General features: G+C 45.4%; 1 protein-coding gene across 4 annotated transcripts in view; it reads right to left on the reverse strand.

Moving 5' to 3' along the window:
* Positions 1 to 15,666, reverse strand: part of ABCA1 (ATP binding cassette subfamily A member 1) — a 157,060-nt gene that overhangs the window by 99,238 nt on the left and 42,156 nt on the right. For all 4 annotated transcript variants that reach the window (XM_003925261.4, XM_074395116.1, XM_074395115.1 and 1 more), the window contains 2 exons: positions 12,094 to 12,235; positions 10,192 to 10,310 (listed from right to left, as the gene is read on the reverse strand). In XM_003925261.4, coding sequence (XP_003925310.1) covers positions 10,192 to 10,310; positions 12,094 to 12,235 — 261 coding nt within the window. The remainder of the gene's footprint in view (positions 1 to 10,191; positions 10,311 to 12,093; positions 12,236 to 15,666) is intronic.

Consider the following 15,666-nt stretch of genomic DNA (forward strand, 5'->3'; position numbering starts at 1 on the left):
GGAAGGGCATAGTCTGGCTGGCTTTGCAGCTCAGACGGAAATGGAAGGTAACACTATGACGTAACATTGACCCAAATGAATTTTGGACCTGAACAGAAAGAGAAGAAGAAACAAAGACCCAACATCACGAAAAGCAAGAAGACAGCTGAGAAGAAAACTCTGCCTGAAGACCAGAGAGGCAGAAAGATGAGAGAGGATGCCTGGAGGACAAAAGGAGTGAAGAGAAACAGGAAAGATTTCTTCCAACCCAAGGAGCAGAGAGAAGACGAAAAGAGAGCTTGAGGCATTCAGTTCTCAAGGATGAGCATGTCTCTGACCGAAAAAAGGGACCGGACACTTCAGACACCACACAACATGGGACTAGAATCAGCCTGAAGAGGCCTGAGAAGTGCAGGCACACAGACAACCGAAAAAAGATGAGTTTACAAGTTAGGGATGAAATTCTTCCTGAGGCTGGTCTAAGGAAGAATCTATGTTAACATGCGCAACGTATAAATAGTTTAATTTTTTTCCTAACTTTGATAATTAACAAGATGGATTAAGGGACACGGTAGTGCTTTGTGGGCACAGAAAAGTGACTCATATTTACCAAGCATTAGGCACACCGTCAGTATTGTTTTCCAGAATCCTTAAAAACAGCTTATAAGTGCCGGGTGTGGTGGATCATACCTGTAATTCCAGCACTTTAGGAGGTCAAGGAGGGTGGATCACAGAGGTCAGGAGTTCGAGACCAGCCTGGCCAAGATGGTGAAACCCCATCTCTACTAAAAATATAAAAATCAGCCATGCGCGATGGCAGGCGCCTGTAATCTCAGCTACTTGGGAGGCCGAGGAAGGAGAATCACTTGAGCCTGGGAGGTGGAGGTTACAGTGAGCTGAGATCACGCCACTGCACTCCAGCCTGGGCGGTAGCACGAGACTCCATCTCAAAAAACAGCTTCTAAGGAAAGGTATTATTATGGTTATTCCCATTTTTCAAATGAGGAAACAGATCTGGAGAATATCTTACTCAGGGTCATAGGACAAACAAGTGGCGAATTTGAACCCAAACAGCTTTGACTGCAAAGCTTTGGTTCTTTCCACTATATCAGCAATTTAATGTTTTAAAAATGCTTCATCACGATTTTGGCCTCAAAACCTGGGGAAGGCACCTGTGCTTCCTAATGTTGGGATAGACAACATGGCAGCATGGTGTGGGGAGAAAATACTGAGCCTGGGAGTCAGACAGACCCCCGTTCAATGCACAGCTTTACTCTCTAACCTTGGGCAAGAGACATTTTCCCTTTGAGCCTCAGTTTCCTCACCAATGAAATAGAGATAATAATACCAATCTGGCCCCAGTAGTGCTGTTTGCAGCTTTCTACGTAATAATATATTAGAAATGCAAAATGGCATCATTATCCAGTGCAACTTAGTCTGCTGAACAGTGTCACTCTGAGATTGCTGGACTTTTGGTACCTCAATACAACAGTGACCAGAGGACCAGAAATGGGAAAGCTTTCAACGAGAAGCAGACTGGACTCCCGAATTGCCCTTTGCCACCCACAAGCTATATAAACCCTACACTGGAAGAGCAGGAGACGTGCAACACGGTTCTTGATGTTAACAATTCAAAACTTTTCAAGGCAGTCTGGTATTTGTGGGGGTACATGCTGTTCTGTAATTGAATGCAATTGTGTTTTCTATTCTTGTCTGAGTAAAGCTGATCTTTGATCTGATTTAGTTCAAGCAATATTTCAACACTGCAGTGGAGCACTGCACCCCACGCCCACCTGCTTACAGCCCATCTGGGGCCAGGCCCTGGCCCCGATGGAAATCAAGAAGCTGAGTTCTGGGATGCAGCCTGGCTTTGACAGGTCTGGGAAAACTCATGGCACATGGAAAGGTTTCAAAATATAAAATTCTAAGGCCTCAAATCCAAACTTTTGACAAGTGCATACATACAGAACGTAAATTGCAATCACCTAAAGATTTCCAAGAATTTCCATTTTGATGACATAATGTTGACACGTGTCACCAGATCTCCCAACAAGATGACACACTGGGGGCCCACAAGGACAGAAAATACAGTCTGAGGCTGCAACCTCGACTGTAGTGGCTGCCTGAATGGGTGAGGGGGTTCGGCCGGAAAGTGAGAAGTGGCTGTGAGTCACAGGATGTACCTTCTAGACGGGCCTTGGGAAACAGTCCATCCGTGCCTAAAGCCAGGAAACGGAGGAAATCTGTCACGTTTTTCAGAAGCCCTCCTGTCTCCTTTCTCATCCCTGCCAGCCCATGCCCCATGTCCTGTGACTTTAAGGAAACTTCTGGTTACCCAGAGCTGCTCTCTTCAGGATATAAACAACAATAGAGCATGAAAAACTGGAATTCTGGTCCTAGTACTGCCCCTTGCCAGCTGTGCTTCCTTAGGTAAGTTACTTGGCCTCTCTGAACTTCAGCTCCTTCATGTGTGCAGCCCCTACATTTTATGATGATTGTAAAAAATGTGGTGAGTAAAGAACAAGCCTGGTACCTGTGATGGGCCAGGCACTGTTCTGAGTGCTTCCCCTTATTAGTCCATAATTTGCCACAACAGTCCTGAGAGAGGATAACTATCGTTATCCCATTTTGGGGAAACTAAGGCGCAGAGATATTAGGGTATTATCCAAGTTTACACAGCTGATAGGCAGCAAGCCACGATTTGAACCCAGACAATCTGGCTGTCAAGTCGTTCTTTTAACACCAAATTGTACTTCCCAGGGAATATTTACAAGATGTTTGTTTTCTACCCACTTCCCTCAACTGCCTGCCTGCCACAGTCAACTATCTTGCCACGTCGCTAAACTCCCCCTGCCCCCTGGAACTCATGTCTTTTTGATTTTCAAAAATCAAAGCAGAATCAAAGGTCCACTCCAATGAGTCCTTAGTATTACCAGTAAATCCAACAGCCTTTGGGCATGACCCTTTTCCCTAAGTAAACATAACCCTGGGGACTAATTTCCGAAAAGTTATTTGTCAGAGCCATTATCAGAAAGGCCAAACAGGCTGGGCACGGTGGTGCACGCCTATAATCCCAGCACTTTGGGAGGCTGAGGCACTTGAGTTCAGGAGTTCAAGACTAGCCTGGCCAATGTGGTGAAACCCTGTTTCTACTAAAAAATACAAAAATTAGCCAGGCGCGGGGGTGAGCGCCTGTAATCCTAGCTACTCGAGAGGCTGTGGCAGGCAGAATCACTTGAACCCAGGAGGCAGAGGTTGCTGTGAGCTGAGATCGCACCACTGTATTCACTGCAGCCTAGACAACACAGTGAGACTCCATCTTAAAAGAAAAAAAGGCCAAACAAGCCAGATCCATGCCATGAACACATGAGAAGTGGCAGCTGAGCCACTGACCCCACACAAAAGTCCAGCTGAAGGGAGAGAGAAACTCCAGACCCAAGTCAGGATGGCAGGCTGCTGCCCCGGATCTCTCTGCCAGTCCTGTCCCTTTCCGCCCCTTGACCTCAGCAAGGTGACACGTCCTCTAAAGAGGTCATCTCCAGCCCAGTGACAAAATGCCCAAATCCGTGTAAGCTTCAGAGAGCTCCACATCCTGAAAAAAAAAAAAGGGTATTTCAGAAGCCCCCAAATCAGGAGCCACAGCAGGCCAGTCCTCACTGGAGGTGACCAAGATAAGGAACTCCAGGTCATGGCAGAGAACCATGTAGGTTGTGTGCTATTCAACTCAAATCAGAACAGTTCTCATGGAGAATGCCATTCACATGGACTGCGGTGTGTATGGACCCCCAGAAACGTGTGACTTGTCAGCCCTAGGTGCAGCTCGAAAGCCATCCCTACCTGTTCTAGCCAAACTCAGCAGGTCTAGAAAATGATCTTCGCGGTTCCAAAAAGCACTCACTGGGCTTCTGGAGTTACAAGGCACTGGTGTGGCCATAACTTCAGACAGGGCAAGACACCTGCGGAGCTAAGATCCTGACTCAGAAGTTGCTGAGTTCCATGTACAGTGGAGAGAGGCTACCTGGCTTCCAGCCAAACCACAGAATCCACAGCCCCACCCACACCACTTGGGTCAAACCAGCTAAAAAAACAAAAGATGGACAATTTCCATAGGATACCCCACAAGTCTAGAAATTGTTTCTAGACCAGCATGAGCAATGGCAAGGCTGGGGAAATAGCTATGGGGGATGTAGCAGTGGACATGGGCCTCGCTAAGCGTGGAAACGGGGAACAGAGGGGAGCTGGGGAGCTTCTGAGAGGGGATGTGAGGATCGCCTGCCCCGGGAAGGCAGGAGGCTTCGGTACACACACTTCCCGACTACAAGCCAAGACGCGAGTCCCAACCACCGCAAGGAGGCACCTGCTCAAGAGAGGACTGTGTCCACAGTGCAACCTGGCGTTGAATGAGAGTCTGTAGTCAACATTTCAGGATACGGGAGAGAGGAGCAGGCTTTGGGACTGAGTGAATGTCTGAGCGGAAATGTTCAGTAGGAAGCAGACTAATGAATCCATTAGGTATCACTAAGCAACACATTTTAAGTAGCTGAAAAGGAAATACACAGTAAAAATAAGACAGCAAAGGGTCACCTTCTCCAGCCCAGCCTTGATTCTCAGCAGCAACAACCCATCAGAAAGGCCTCAGCTTGGGCCAGTCTGCTGCTCACCCCACCTGAAAATGCTAGATTCACCGAAGAGGGGGCCCAGTAATGCAGGTGGCTTGGAGCGGGGAGTGAGGATGACTCCAGGGGAAGGGAGGAAGCTTTGGAAGGGGAGCAGTGCTTCTTGTCCCACCATGCCCTGGCAGGAGCAGATGCAGGTGGGGTCCTGAGGCTGACATAATTTGATAGGGGGCTCTTTAGAAAAAAAAAAAAAAAAAGATAATTTTTTTAAAATCCTACTTTTGCAAACTTTACAAAAACATACCACCGTGTAAACATATTGCTAAGACTCCCAGAGAGAACCTTGAAAGGGGCTGGAGAAATAAGTATTTTTAGCTTCCCAGTAAATCTACTTTAGGCCTCTGGGTGGATGGCTGCCCTTCTAGTAAAGTTCTGGGAGGCAATTTTGTGAAAGAAAGAAGGCCAAGACTTTTTGAAGAACTTCTGTCATCATTATTATTCGTAGGCTCTGTTGACCTGGGTTCACACAAGGGGATACACTATATAATACATTTTTAAAAGCACTTTTATTTGACCCTCACAATACCCTATGAAGGACAGGTATTTTATTTTCTCCCACCTTCATCCCACAAAGAGTCACTAATAGCTTACCATGCCCCCACTACTGTGCTGAGGCTTGGGACAGAACCATGAACAAGGCCCCCACCCTGCCCTCAAGGGCCCACAGTCTAGCAGACAGCTGACATCCTGGGTAGTCCCAGGTGATCCTCCCATCCAAATACTAACCAAGTTTCTGGGCTGAAGCATTTTCTGGTTGTTTCACCAAAGTTCCAATCTCGAGGCAAAGAAACTTGAGGCCAGAAAGGCTGAACAAATGGCAAAGGCCAGTCAGCCAGCCAGGAACAGAAGGGGAAGTAAAGCAACTTGAATTTATTATGTGTCAACTGTAGGCTATGAGCTTCGCTATCAGTCATCCACAGACATCATCTAATTTAATGCTCAGTGACCCTCAGGGCAGCTAATCTTTAGGTAAACTCTGGGCCAGAAAGAATCAACACATGACCACAGTTTACACGTAATGAGGGATGGAGTATGGATTTCTTCCCAAAATGAACCTAACAAAGCCCCAAACTCTTACTCTTATACCAGTGTTTTCCAATCTTTAATCATTTACAAACTACTCTTACAAGTTTTACCACATTCACGTAAAATGATGTTTCTTTTGAATTAACTTTATTTTATTCCTGTTGAACATCTTCCTAAGCAATAATTTCCACGAAATTGCAATTTTATGTGGGTTAAAATCAAAAGTTCTCATCTACATACTACCTAAAATCATGCCAGATGCCATACAAAACTCACCCATAGAAACACTCATATCTGCCAGTCTGCAAAAATGCAGACATGTCCCTTTCCCTAGGGTTTCTGAGAATTCACCCAATTTTTACATCTGATTTGCAGTCTTCATAGGAATTTAAGATGAATGAATGCTTCTCACACTGCCTTGAAAACATTAATTTAGCCACCACTCAACTTGTGTGCCTGTACTCTGGTTTAGGAAGAAAATACTAAAATGTCTAAAAGGTTCCAGTGATGAGAAAAATGTGTGAGGCACCTCTGTAAGACTTCCTCCTTGGATTACTTATTAGCAAGATTTCAAGGATAATTAAAAGATTTGTCCATGGTTTAATTCCTGAAATGGGAGTTCTTCCCAGTTAGAAGATTATTAAAACAGCGCAATAGAGCACTGCGGATGGAGAACTGCCTGAAGCAGCAGGGGGTTTAGCCGTGATTTAGTCCCAGAATATCCCTTCTGTGGTTGTGTAGACTTGGGACAGTCACTTCCCTCTTCTGGTTCAGATTCTTCTCTAGGATAGAAACACCATATGGGGAGGGGCCATATTTGTTTTGTACACCTCTGTGTCTCAGCACTCAGAACAGTGACTGGCATATAGGAGATGCTCAATAAATACTGGTTGAAAGACTGAATCAAGTCATTTATCTATAAATGAACTACCAGGTCTCTAAGGTCTCCTCCATTAAGTGGAATAAACTAATATTCTACCCAAGGAAATCATGAGAGTATTTGAGTAGAGACCTCCACATCTGCAAATCATCCGTGGATAGTCCAATGAATTTAGCAGATGCAAACTGAAGGAGAGAACAAGACAAACTTTCCAACTGGATCACAGAAGCAGGAGCCCCGTGGCCTAGCACTGATTACAACATAGGCCTGAGTGGTGGCGTCTACGGGGGATACTGGTCTCCATTGGACTGATTCAAGCTTCAAGTCTTTGTCCCACAGTTATCAATGACTTGAATGAGGCCCAAGAGAGTTTTTATCCCATTTCTAGATGACAAGAAAAGAGTAGCAAATATAATACATGGCAAAATCAAGATCTAAAATGGTATGAGACGGTATAGGGAATCTAAAAATGTAAAATAGAAAAAAAGACATTTCCCTTTAGTTCAAAAAGCCAATAACACAACAAAGAAATGAGAACAAGTAACTTGCAATTCTGCATATTTAAAATAATTGCGATTTTGTTTGAGTGCACGTAGAATTATGAGTCAACAAGGTGACATAAATACCAAAATGCCTAATGCAACCTCGGATTGCATTAACAGAAATGTAGCACTCAGAACAAGGAAGGCAAAAATCCCTTTCTCTTCTGTGCCAGATACTTTTGTAATTTCCAGTAAACTTCAAGAAGCATACAGACATACTGAAACACAACCAGAGGAGACGCAGAAATGGGAAGGAAAAGCATTCCACAAGAGGAAAGGAGGCCATTTCTCCTAAAAAATCATGGACTTTGGGAAAATAGAGGGAAAAAAAAAAACCAAAAAAAAACATGAGAGCTGTCTTCAAATATTTAAGAAAAACAGAACTAGACTTGTTCTCTAGAAAGCGTAACAGGGTAGTGAATATTTTCTAACAATTAGAGCTGTCAACACCCAGAATGAGCTACATAGTGAGAGGTAGGTCCCCGCCCTGGGAAGGTGGATGTGTGGTAAAGGAGGTGAATGAGGACAAAGCTCCAAACCAGATCAGCTTCAAGGATCCTCCCAGCCCTGAGAGAGGCAGGAGGGCTAAGCTCACCACGCTGTAACTGGGTGTCAGTACAGATAAACACAGGTCTCTAAGTTGGGTTCCAGACTATAACATACCCCAGTCTCAGCTTCTCTCTGAAATCGACAGAGTGCTATTCACAATCAGCAAAAAGTCAGCCAAGTGCAATGGCTCAGGCCTGTAATCCCAGGCCTTTGGGAGGCTGAGGCAGGAAGATCACTTGAGCCCAGGAATTCACAGCTGCAGTTAGCTGTAAGTGCACCACTGCACTCTAGCCTGGGTAACAGAAAGAGACCTTGTCTCTAAAAAAAATTAAATTAAAAATTAAAATAAATTGAAACAAATAAATAAAATAATTAAATAAAAACAAAACTAGTAATAAGTTACTGATTTCCTGTAGGAAAAGGCAGCGATTCTGTGCATTTCCCCCTATACTGAAGCCTGTTTTGTGCTGCAAGACAAGCAAAGAAAGAAGGAATTTCAGAAATAGCTACCGGGCAGAAAAGGGGACATACTGAGTCAATAATGAGATATGAAGCAAGCACCCACATAATAATACACTCAAAATCTAAGGGACCTTCTCTCCTCAGAGCTGCGCACACAACTGCAGGGTTTTTGGATACAGATTTGGTTTCTCTTCTCCACCTAACTCATGTCTCCAGATCCTCAAAGAAGAAAACTAGTAATGTCTTAAGGCAGTCTCCTCCACCAAGATCAGAAAGTCTGCTTGGCGGCTTATGCCCGTCAGCCAGTCTGTTTCAACTGCCTCACAAACTGAAAGGCAGCAGAACAAGGCCAAGCGCTCAGAAACGCACTGCTGTCTTACAAGAACACTGGCTCTCATTTATTGGAAATCTCCTGTGTCAGACACTGTCTTAGGTTTTATATTTTACATTTCAAGTTAGCTGTTATTTTATAGTTGAGGAAATTAAGGCTGAAGGGTTAAATGGCTTGGTTGAGATGTCACCACTCCAAAAACAATCATGATTCATATTCACTAAGGGCTTCCCAAGTGCCAAATGCTGTTTTTAAGCAATTACATGTTTTATTTCATTAACAGATAAGAAGAGGTGGCTGAAAGGGTGCTAACTAACTTATTCACAAAGTCATGCAGCTACAAGGTAATGTATGCCAGCACTCTTTCTTTGGCACCATACTGTCTCTTGGTACAGAGGTAAAGGAACTATCCCCAGCTCTGCCTCTGCTCAACCAGCAGGGACTCTCCAGTAAATAAGGAAGGACTGAGTCTTGGAGACAGCTACCTCTCTGTCTCCTACACCAGATGAAACACGCATGTGCAAAACCAGGACCTGCAGGTTAAGGAAATAGCATCCAGATGGCCTGGCTTGCAGCCAGGAGTGGTCTAAGTGGAAGCTCCAAGCATGGCCATATCTCTCTCTGCTGTGAAGCACCACCTCCTCCATGCCACCCCCAAGACAGCGTTGCTTCCCTTTGTCATCCGGTCCCACATTGCCCATTACCTCTTTTCCTGCCTAAGGAAAGCACAGTTCTTCAAGCCTTTAAAAAAAAAAAAAAAAAAAAAAAGCTCGAATCTGAGTATGGTTTAAACTCTAGAACTTTACCATTTCTCCTTTTGCCAAATGGAAAACAAACTGGTTTCAGCAAAGGCCAGCCAACTCCATCCCTCCCGAAACACCAAATGGAATAAAAAGCACTTCCCTGGAGCAGCGGCAGTCATTGGCCCATGATGGGGAGGAGTAATTTATCACGGACAGTGTTTAGAACCACCGACACATGGTAATAATAAAATCCAGACCAACTTTTATCGGCTTCGTTATTGCTTCTACATTCTCTACAGACCATGTACGGGCCGTTACTGGCCACGCTCAGCCAATTGCTGCCACCAGCCTTTGTCTCCTTGTCAGGCCACTGCCTGAAGGCTGCTCTGATGCTATGGCAGCCAATGCCTCAGTCAGCAAATGCCCACTCCTCAGACACTTTGTAGATGGCATGCAATAAATTGCCTGGATACTTACCAGATTAGAGGTAAAGATTCCACTTTTTAAAGACAACAAGTTCATATGCCCATCAGACTAATTGAAATGACTAGGGGAAAATGAATTGCATTCTCTTTTTAGAAATAAGTGCTTAACGTTCACTTATCCATATCAAGTTGCAACTTTAATAGCTCTTATATGCACAGAAATACTCTGTCTATAAATCTGTCCATTCACTGCAACCATATGACCAACTCCAAAAAAATGCAGTTGGCAGCAATCTGCACACCCCTACCTGTCCCTAAGGCCAAGTCTGTGATATTCTTCTCTGGGGACTTTCCTTCTGTCTTCCCAGAGGAGATTAATCCATCGCTGTCTGTGGCAACTAGCTCCCCCAGTTTTTTCACCAATGTCTCCTGCAGAGGCGACCTACAAGCCAGCCACCAAGGAGAAAAACCCCATAGGGAAAGATCTAATGGAAACAAGCCCCAGACACCTGGGCTACTCTCTCCCTGGCGCAGGTCAATTTCCAATTATAAATGGATGCAGAGAGGTTTTTGCTTACTTGGGCCGGAATTCTTGATCTGCTGTAATGTTCTCAGGACTTTGCGCATGTCCTTCATGCTGGTGTCTTTCTGGCTATATAAAAGAAGCCTCCGAGCATCTGAGAACAGGCGAGACACACTATGAAGGGTGCGAGAAAAGGAGAAAGGCTCTAGTTAAGCCAACCGCCTCTGCTGCTTTATAAAAGTGACTGTCAAAGTGCACAAGACTCAGCCTGGCTTCCAGGTCCTCCACAGGCTGCCTCCGGCCCACTTCCACAGCTCCCCACACCCAGCTCCATTCATAACCGTGTTCCCTCCCCCACCCATCATCACTGCCCCAAACGCCCTTCTCCACTGCTCTACACACCCAAATCTTACCACCCTTCAAGGCCCGGCTCATCATGCATGTGCACACACACACATGCACACACACGCCCCCGGGGCCACCTTCTCCATGAGGCACAGTAGGCTCAGTGCCTGGGCCTGGAATACTCTTAAAAGCATATTCAAATGTTTTACTTTATTTTAAAAGCAGAATTAAAAGTTAATACACTAAAAATGTACACATAATAATGAATCTGGCCTGGATTATATTCATCTTTATACCAATGCAGTCATGAAACACAATTTTCATAGTTTTGTATGAAAGGGGCCCACGAAGGCTACAAAGCCAGTCTAGGGTCCCTGAACATGACAGTGTGTCTCTGTCTGCCCCAGCTGCAGCTTCCTCAGGATCGTCTTCAGCTACACCCCAGAGACCTTAGTCCATCCTCACTCACATCTTCAATGTCTCATTTGGGAGACACTTGTTATGCCCATACTTATGCCCAGGCCCTAAAGCCCAGAGCCAGAATACAAAGGCAAAGGGGCAGCATCCTGCTTTGCTCAGGGAGCTCACGCTCAGGGGAGAAAGACCTGTAGACATTGTAGACTGACGGGGCAGTGACAGAGGTGACAAGAGGTGATCTGATGCAGAAAAGACAGACCTCTGTTAGCCTTGGCTGTCAGCTCCTTATGGGCAAGAACCCTTCCAGTGTGCACCTCTGTGCCAGCCCCCCCCCCCCCTTAGCTCCTGGAACCAGACCATTCAGAGACACAGTAAACATCTGCTGAATGATATCATTAACAACGGACACTATATTCCAAAATAATTAGCAGACAGGACTTCAAATGTTCCCAATACACAGAAATGATAAATACTCAGCCAGGCACAGTGGCTCATGCCTGTAATCCCAGCACTTTGGGAGGTGCAGATAAACACAGGCCTCTAAGTCGGGTTCCAGATTGACATACCCCAGTCTCAGCTTCTCTTCGAAATCGACAGAGAGCTATTGACAACAGCAAAATCAGCCAAGTGCAATGGCTTATGCCTGTAATCCCAGGCTTTTGGGAGGCTGAGGCAGGAAGATCACTTGAGCCCAGGAATTCACAGCTGCAGTGAGCTGTAAGTGCACTACTGCACTCTAGCACAGATCACCTGAGATCAGGAATTCAAGACCAGCCTCGCCAACATGGTGAAACCCTGTCTCTTCTAAAAATACAAAAATTAGCCCAATGTGGTGGCACATGCCTATAATCCCAGCTACTCGGGAGGCTGACGCAGGAGAATCGCTTGAACCCGGGAGGTGGAGGTTGCAGTGAGCTGAGATCATGCCATTGCACTCCAGCTTAGGCAAGAAGAGCGAAACTCCATCTCAAAAAAAAAAAAAAAAGCAAATGATAAATACTCTAGGTGATGGATACTCCAAATACCCCGAATTCTCCCAAATTCTCCCTTCCCTCATTCTGCAGGCTGTATCACACGAGCATTTACAAAAACAACTTCACTTAAATCCAGCCATTCAAAATTCTCCAGAGGACATGAAGAGAAGGAAAAGGATTAGCTGACAAGTTTGGGAAAGAAAACCTGATCTGATACTTACATGGATTTGTTAAAGTTTCCAACAACTCCAGGAGCCTCCCCAGGAGTCGGGTAACGGAAACAGGGATTGTTGGCGTTACAGATAATCCCCTGAACCCAAGGAAGTGTTCCTGCAGAGGGCATGGCTTTATTTGGAAAGTGGCCTGTTGAAATTGAGGAGCAGAAAAACACAGGGAGACACATTAATTCTCTGAAGCGATTTTGAGACTCCACTCATACGATGCTTCATACCAAGTCTGTCTGTCCCATTCCCCACATCCCAGAGACCTGTCTCTTCTGAATAAATCTGACTCTCAGTTGGAAACTTAGCCTCGGATGCCATTCTTAATCTAGTGGACATCATCTATAGAACAGGGTTCACGACACCAGCGTTGGAGAAGTGATGAGAGGTTTCCAAAACAGCAAGTCCCTGGCATCCTTAGTTCCTCTTCGACAGCCAGCCTCAGCTCTCAAACACAGAGGGACCTTGGCGATGCCTGCCCTAAGCCTACTTTTTCATACTTTAAGGAGGAAACTATGGTAATATAAAGTGGGCAGGACGTGGTGACTTACACCTGTAATCCCAGCACTTTGGGAGGCCAAGGTGGGCGGATCACCTAAGCTCAGGAGTTCAAGATCACCCTGGCCAACATGGCGAAACCCCATCTCTACTAAGCATACAAAAATTAGACAGGCTTGGTGGTGGCACCTGTAATCCCAGCTACTCAAGACGCTGAGGCAGGAAAATCGCTTGAACTCAGGAGATGGCGGTTGCAGTGAGCCAAGATCGTACCACTTCACTCCAGCCTGGGCGACGAGAGTGAAACTCCATCTCAAAAGAAATCAATGTGACTGACAAAGAACACTGACAGAGTCAGCTGGCACGACTGGGAGTAGAACCCCCATCTCCAAGGTCCCAAGCTAAGCCCCTTCCTTTCACCTGCGGTTAGACTGGAGTTTAGCTCTTCTCAAATCCCTCCGGAACTCTCCTCAGTTGGCCAAAGATTTGCCAGTTTCACTTCCTCTGTCAGCTCTAAAGTGCCACAAGGGCACCTGAAACACACGTGGGCTTGGGGTCTGATGCCATCCGTGAAGCCTCGGGCGTTCTGTTGTTGTAACTGTTGTTTTTCACTCATCAAAACAATGAGGCCTCAAGCACTAGGCCATCTTCTTGCTCTCCTCCTTCTTTCTTCCAACAAGCTTCTTACCAAAAAGATGCCGGGACATGTTTGGGCTTGGTTCTAGGATTCAGTCTGGCACAGTTTGGTCTGTGGCCGTAATACACGGATGCTGCTTATGAGGATTAAGATTAATGGGTCCTGGACCAGGGGCTCTTAACCCAAGGACCTGTTAATGTGTGGAAAGAAACGCCAGAGCTCCGGCTTTCATCGTATTCTCAGGGCTATCGGTGACCCCCAGAGAGTTCAGTTATCAAGAACCCCAGCCCTAGGTGGTGAAGAACAAGCAGCTTCACAGGCTTTGGGGTCAAACCAATTGGAATTCACATGCAGTCCCTACAGCTTGCTAAGCAGCAACTTCAGCCAAGTCACTGACCCCATAACCTCAGTTTTCTCATCTGTAAAATGGTGAACAATACAATTAACTTCACAGAGTTGTGGTGAGCATCACAAGAGGTCTTGCAGGCAAAGCATTTTTGCAGAGTGTCTGGTGCAGGACAAAGGCTCAACAAATGGACCTGTGAGAATTTTCCAGGCACTGTGGGAGTGAATCTACCATAGCACTTACTCTGCTGTTGCCCAGCAGGAAAACTCCTTGTATCTCACAGCTATCACCTCCCTCGCAAGTGGGAACCTTTTTATTTTCATGCAAATGGGCTGAGTCTCCCCAGAAGTTAACCCAAAGTCAGGACTTGCTGCACTTTGCCTTTCAATATAGGGTCTTTCTTTCTCTTCTATCCATATTCCAACCAGAGAGGCAACATCCAAAGCAAGGATGTGACAAGATCCGATGACTGTGGCCACCCTCTGCAGGGACTCTGGCCTATTGAACATTTACTCAGTTTATCTTCCTATCTTCCTGTTAATGGTTCAAGGAAAACCAAACAAGGTCCCTTGCCTAAGTCAGCTGCTCTTCATTCAGGGAGATTTATGTAACCCAACCAAATACTGGAAGGACCAAAAGATTCTCCCCTTTCAACACCAGGAGATAGTGGCACTGTAGACAGAGTGGCATAGGTGAAAAGCAGCATAGGGCAGTGATGGTGAAGGTACTTCAGGTTACCCCTTAGTAGGGGTGGCAAAGGCCTTTCCTCGTACATTGTGCCCCACCCTATTTGCAAACAAAAGTAGGATCAGGACTAGGCGGTGGTACACAGGAAGACAAGTACATAGCATAATGGACCTCAGGACCCAGGGCAGTTTTTAAGACCTTGATAATTCTGGTTTGAACTGAGAAAGATTTACAGAGAAGAATTTTACATCAGTCTTTTGTTCCTAGGGACAAGATACCTCTTCAAGTTTCACCTTAACTTTTAACTCTGCTCTTCCAACTAGGTCCCTAGAGGGTGATGAGAACAGAAGGTTCAGTTGCAAGAAGAGCATGGATATGGCCAGGAAGGGTGGCACATGCCAGTAGTCTCAGCTACTTGGGAGGCTGAGGCAGGAGGATCACTTGAACCTGGGGGGCGGAGGTTGTAGTGAGCTGAGATCACGCCACTGCACTGCAGCCTGAGTGACAGAGTAAGACTCTGTCTCAAAGAAAAAAAAAAAAAAAAAGAAGTGCACAGATATAAGGAAATGTCTCATTTACTCATTTACCATCAATATATACAAGAATTTCAGAACATTTCTAAAAATGTGTGATCTGGAGTCAGAGGAATCCAGGTTAAACTCAACAACTTGCCCAAGATCACAACCTTGGTGAATGGCAGGGGCAGGATACAAACAAACCCCAACTTCTCTGATGCCAAAGACATTTGCCATTTCCACTGCACCATCCTGCCTGCATGTAATCATTCCGGAAAGAAAGGCCTAGTAGATGAAAAAACTGAGTGTGCCCTTGAAACATGTACTTCAGTGGGGCTTGGTATGATGCCTAAATAAAATCTAATATGTATTTGCTCATCAATAAAAAAAAATCTCTTTGGGGTTCCAAAAGAGAAAACAGAATTATCTGACAGGCATATAAATTTCCGTTTATGCTCTTTTTTTTTTTTTTTTTTTTTTTGAGGTAGAGTCTCATTCTGTCACCCAGGCTGGAGTGCAATGCCACGATCTTGGCTCACTGCAACCTCCACCTCCCAGGTTCGAGCAAGTCTCCTGCCTCAGCCTCCCAGTAGTTAGGACTACAGGCATGCGCCACCACGCATGCCTAATTTTTGTATTTTTAGTAGAGACTAGGTTTCACCATGTTGGCCAGGCTGGTCTCAAACTCCCGACCTCAACTGATCCACCCACCTCAGCCTCCCAAAGTGCTGGGATTACAGGCATGAGCCATCGCACGTGGTCCACTCTTTTCTTTTTTGGTGAAATCAGGAAATCATGTCTAAGAAAATGTTTATTGAGGGTTAGGGTGTGTGTGTGTGTGTGTGTTTAATATGACTATGTGTGATGTGCATTAGAAAATTAGCAAGTAT

The sequence above is a fragment of the Saimiri boliviensis genome, chromosome 2, assembly GCF_048565385.1.
Source record: "Saimiri boliviensis isolate mSaiBol1 chromosome 2, mSaiBol1.pri, whole genome shotgun sequence".
In the NCBI taxonomy this organism is placed as follows: Eukaryota; Metazoa; Chordata; class Mammalia; order Primates; family Cebidae; genus Saimiri; species Saimiri boliviensis.